The 5,766-nt window shown below is 35.3% G+C and overlaps 1 protein-coding gene across 1 annotated transcript in view; it reads left to right on the plus strand.

Moving 5' to 3' along the window:
- LOC108976585 (protein DEK) overlaps nucleotides 1–850 on the plus strand; it is an 8,274-nt gene extending 7,424 nt beyond the window's left edge. Inside the window, exon 13 of the mRNA XM_018945795.1 lies at nucleotides 136–850. Coding sequence (XP_018801340.1) covers nucleotides 136–150 — 15 coding nt within the window. The 3' untranslated portion in view covers nucleotides 151–850. The remainder of the gene's footprint in view (nucleotides 1–135) is intronic.
- The last annotated feature ends 4,916 nt before the right edge of the window (nucleotides 851–5,766 follow it).

The raw sequence follows: 5,766 nt of genomic DNA on the forward strand, positions 1-5,766 counted from the left end.
CAGATAAATCGCCCGGCACACCGCGACGATCTGCAGTCTCGACGCGCAGCAATAGGGGGAGGTGAGATTTTTTTCGAATAATTTTATTAATTTTTATTTTATAAATTTCTAATTTGCTATCCTCTTTCATTACAGTTAATTGCGGCATAAATCCAAAAAAAYAAAATATGTGCAACACTCTCACACTTTGCGATAGAGCAAATGAAAACGCGCAGCAAGAGCAGCAAAAATAAAATAAAATAAACGAATATCATTTCAACCAACAACAGCTGTCAGTCTGCGCCCACAGCACCGGTGTATTTATAATAAGCTATTGAATATGTTTGAGGTAACGAATTCGAGAGCTTTTAAGATTCCTKTATAATTTCGTTCATATATGATTGCTTTTCTCCAAACCCCCATCCGGCTCTTCCTAAATGGGTGCACCAAGCGCACTTTTATAAAAACAAACAAACTATTTCTTGCAAACAAACTCTTTTTGATGATTATTTGACTAATTTTATTTATACGTACACGAGTAATGTGTATAATTGATTATTTGTCGTTGTGTAATTTTTCTTACCTTCTCTTACTAATATTACGCAACGTTCTTATCCTCATCTTATATTTGAATAAGATAGTTGCACACAAACTACACACATACACACATATAAATTTTTTTTCTTAGTTCTAAAGCATTGTATAAATACTAGATTTTCTTATGACTTTCAAAAATGTAAACAAAACGAAACAAACACGAAATGAAAAGAATGTGGAATGCAAGCAAATTTGTAGAATTTCTGTAAAATGTTTAATAATAATAAAGAAGATATACATACAAAATAAAGAAGCAAAATAATATATAACATGATATGTGCGTAAAGCTAAATTACAAACATAAAAGAAAAAGCAAAATTAAATTCAAAAGTTATTAATAAATTCTTGGTTTGCATTTGTTGTGCAAATGCGAGARAGTTATTTGTAAAAAGTAGCTGAGAATTTTTCTTCGAGCATGAAAACTGGAAAATATAACAAAAGAGAAAACACTGGCGTCAGTACAAAAAAATATATATATTATATTAACAAAAAGTTATGAAAACGAGTATGTATTTTATTTTTTAATATTTGGCATAAAACAAAAGAAAAAAATGAAGGGAAATCGACGCGTAAATAAATGAATAAGAGAAAAATGCTTCAAAGCAAAACAAAAAAAAATAATAATATATGAAAGTATGTGCGACTTATGTTAAATTGTGAATGCAGAAATAAGTGAAATAAAGTAAAAACTATTAAATTGCATGTGTGTTTTATATATCAAAAATTAGAGAGTCCATAAGGGGAAATTGATTTATTGTTCAAAACAACGCGTTGTCTTTCTTGCTGTAACGGCGGAAAACATTCCTAAAGTTATTTCGAGTGCTGCCGAGGCGTTGTCCGTTCAGGGGTCGAATCGTTACATCTGTGAACGTATCACTCGTCACGTAAAAGCTTGTATGTCGTATTATGATATATGTGATCGTAACGCTTCTATCGTAATCATGGCATGATGATATACGTGAACTGGTATATAAACGTATCCGTTTATTTAAAACGTCGTTCGAACGCAAACTACCAATCGTAATAACAAATTAATGGAAATGCGAGCAATTTTTTTTTTTTAATTTTAAGTTTTTTATAATTTTTAGTAATAAAGAACATTAACAGGAAACCAATGAATGGCATATCTCATTAAAAATTTAAAAAAAAAAAAAATTTATATGAACATTTGTATTTTTGTTGACAATAAAAATAAAATTATTTGCAAGGTTAAGGACATATACATTTTTGAATTAAATTTATCAAAGAATACTTTATTTAGTCCCTTATCGTTTGGTCGATTGCGGTGAAGCGGTTCGCTACCCCGGTGTCCATTTCTTGTGTGTGATAAGAATCGCAATTTTGAGGGTCGTAACTTATTGTAAATTTTATGCAGATGTTATGTAATGTCTCACAAACGTTAGCAAATCAGCACACTTTTGTTGGGTGATACCTTCCTCTCTTGCCATTTCCTAAAATTCTCCACCGTCTTTTTAAGATTCCAATGCTTTGTTCAACGATACATCTACAAAGAAAAATTTATTAATGAGGTTTCATAATTTTTTTTATACCTACGCTATTGGTACGATCTTTTAGCTATCTCCGCACTATTTTTGTATGTACATTACTTTCACTAAAACTCAAAAAAAAAAACAAAGTTGGATTATTTTTGATATTTAATTATCTTTTGTTGGTTTATTGGAAATTTCGCAGCGGTTTTGACAGTTCGATATCTATTGTGACCTAAAAACGATCAAAAGCAATGTGGAATTTAAAAACTATTGTGAATTGAAAATACATYACGATCCGTTTGATTTCGTATGCCACAATGCAAATCACCGCATACGATTGACGTATCACGTAATTTCTTTCGTATGTTTGCCGATCCGTGCACTAATGTAACGATTCGACTTTAGGTTACTTAGACCGGGATTGTCTTGAGAACGGATTTCGGTCTCTTCGACTAAACAGCTCAACACTAAGGTTATCRTCGTWGTTGTTGTTGTAACGGGTACCTAATCCCGTTAAGATGTCACTTTCGATTCTCACGGCAATATCGGTCTTTACAGTGCGGGTGTTCGGTGGGAGACATTTTTAGGCATCCTGCTGTAGTCCGGTGTGCAGTTTTCTGACATGTCTGTAGCTTTCTCGTCTGCGTTGCAAAGTTTCTTTGTAGTTCCCCCATGTGCTGCCGCGTAGCGACTTGAGGTTTYTGTTGCGTCTTTGTACTTCGTCAATAATCGCGGTCGTATGAGGAGTAGGAGCACAGACACTGTCGAATATCACACCTAAGATCGACCACTCAGGTAGTTTATAGTCAATCTCKTCAGTCTTGGAGGGATTGTAGATTTTTCCATGTCCTCAAGTAGCGTTGAGTTATTTGAGGATCGTCCTTGCAGGGTAGTTTTTGGTTGAGGCCAAGAACTATGTAGGTCTTTATGACGCTAAGTGCTGATGTGGTGCGGTRGAATTTTCGGAAGCCATTCTGGTGCTTTGCTAGGCTTAGGTGGTRTGTGAAAGTTGGGAGTAGCAAGACTACTGTGGATAGGAGAGTTATGATGTTAATTCCAAGAGCAAATGGGTTTGGACGATTTTGCCTTGTTGGTGACACTCTGTGATGCGAGTCTTTTGGCATTTTGCGCAGCCGTCAAGTAAAACCTCGTTTGCCTTTGTCTGCCGGGATTGCAGTAAAGTAAAATTGCCAGCTAAAATAGCTCACGCACTTCTTCGGACCCGAAGARGCATGGCCATTGAATTCGATTTCAACTCGGTCATCATGTCTCTTTGGATTAGACAAAGCCTTGACAGTAATGTAAACGTTATTCACCCCGGTGGATGTGTTGTAAGACTTCAGATGTTCTATCAATTTTGTCCACTTGTGTTAGGTTACAATTTGCCGAGTCTCCAAATTGAGATCCCTTATTCGGTGATCACAGGGATCGGCATGGCRTAAGGTGTCACTCTCATTAGTTAAAACAGCTGCTTCCCCTAGCTTAATTTGGAGTTCCGAGATTCTTCCAGTCGGCATGAAGCGAACGGTAGCAGCTGTGATCAACTTATGGAATTGATTAGATCCKTAGSAATGGGTAGTGCGCGAAARGTGCTCTCGGTAAATTCTATSAAGGCGAYCCAGTTAACTTTGTTAAAGTTAACGAAGGTGCGRTTGTACACAGAAATAAAGTAGTCTACCATCGTCATAAAGTACCTTAATCTTGCCATAAATTCTGTTACATAGGGGATGTTGTTTTTCCGTAGATACTCCCGAAAATCCGAGTAAGCTGTAATTTCAGTAAAACTTGAGATAGCTTGATGAAGCTTGGTATACGCGTTCCTTGGCAAACGAAGTAAGGACGGACGAGTTCGTAGAAAAAGAAAAACCTGTAAAATGCCATAACTAAACACTAAACTAAGATATAGAGCTTTAATTTAGCAAAGAGCAGAGAACATCTACTGGCAGTCTGAAAATGGATTAAATCGGATGATAACTCCGCTCACTCCCCATATGACGGCAATACCGCGATAAATCAATAACTAAATAAGCAAGCCAAACATTGTCCGAATCTRACCATAACTGTTCAAGCCCCTAGGTACCGAATATGGGGACCCCAGCACCTATACTTGACTCTTAACAGAAAATATGGGTCAATGTATGAGATATATATTTGAAATTCTGAGAAAATTYTTTCTTGATAATAGTATGTCTGCGTGTCAAAAATGGKTTCAATCCTATCAATATTCCCTTTAATCCCCATATACCTAATATAAAGATTTTCGAACTTCCGGGTGAATTGATATGGCTAATATCTTAGTAAAATTGAGAGAGCGTTTTTACTCATAACAGTGCCTAAAATWAAAAAARTTGGTTGAAAATTTTACCTAGTCCCCTTATAACCAATATCAGGATAAACGAATACCCGGCTCYATATTATAGATGATTGTATGTGGGCGACCTTGATAAAACCTTAGCTTTTTAATTGCATTTGGTATTGGCAAACATAAGTAAAATCGGGTCAATACCATCCCCTATATATCTAATATGTCAAAAATGTGAAATTCTACTTCCGGTTGACGCTTCGCACCTTAAGGTATTTTCCTGTCTTTGGTCCTGTCAAGTAGCAAAAGTATGAAATCATTCCTTACATGCTTTTTGATATAATTTGTTGGCACTGTCTACTCACATATAAYGATTATTTCAGTGAGTGATGAGTTAAAGAAAATCGCAGAACGTTTGTTTACCGCACTATTAATCGTTTTCCCAAACGTTTGCCGTTGATGACAAAAAGAGAAGCGGCAGTCCTCGCGTGGTTCGAACCAATTCAGACATAWAAACTTTTCACGAATGTTTTCCCAGAAAACTGTGTCAAATTAATTGAATATATCGACCATATCAATGTTAACACTTATTCGAGGTGATCTCTACATGAAAGCCTACCGTTTCGCATTGCTCTAATACTTTTAATTACCTTGACAGACAGACAGATAGAAATTTGTAGGTGACAGACGGCAGATATGCGACAGATGTTTACTCTCGTAAACAGCTGATTGTAATTTTTATAATATTTTCAACGAAAATGGATACAAAATAGACATTGCGGTTGTTAGCCGACCAATTTTTACAAAAGTTTTTTTCTAACTGCATCATAACATAACCTCATAACTCATAACTATATACATAACATAATAACATAACTCTCTAAAATTTTGAGGAATAAATAGGAGTTAGCAATGGAGTTATCTTCAGTAACTCCTGAATTAATCTGGATTAACGCTGCCGTCTGTCAATGCTATAAAGCAGTTAAGCAAGAGTCTCTCCAACAGAGATCAATGGATGTTCCAGCAAGATCCTACTCCAGTCAAAAGAAAAAACCAACAAATATATTTTTGGTTTCATAACTGCGAATGATGACCTGTTTGGAAGTTAAGATTGACATCCATAGGGCTACACTTTGTGACAAAGTTAGAGGACGAATGAATGGCTTGTMAAATAACTTATAGCAATTTAGAGAGTGTCAAAAGTCTTTGGTGTGGCTAATATCAATAGAAAATGCGCTGCGATTGATCAATGACCGAACCGTTTGAAAGGCTGTGTGAGAAAAATGTGACTATTTCGAATAAAATTTATTAAAAAATGGTTTGTAGTTTATTTTTATAGAAGTATACAGGGTGGCAGATGAATTTTGCTACATTAAGAAACTGAAATAATTTTTTTTT

This window comes from Bactrocera latifrons, unplaced genomic scaffold (assembly GCF_001853355.1).
Source record: "Bactrocera latifrons isolate USDA-ARS-PBARC rearing strain unplaced genomic scaffold, ASM185335v1 scaffold_786, whole genome shotgun sequence".
NCBI lineage: Eukaryota > Metazoa > Arthropoda > Insecta > Diptera > Tephritidae > Bactrocera > Bactrocera latifrons.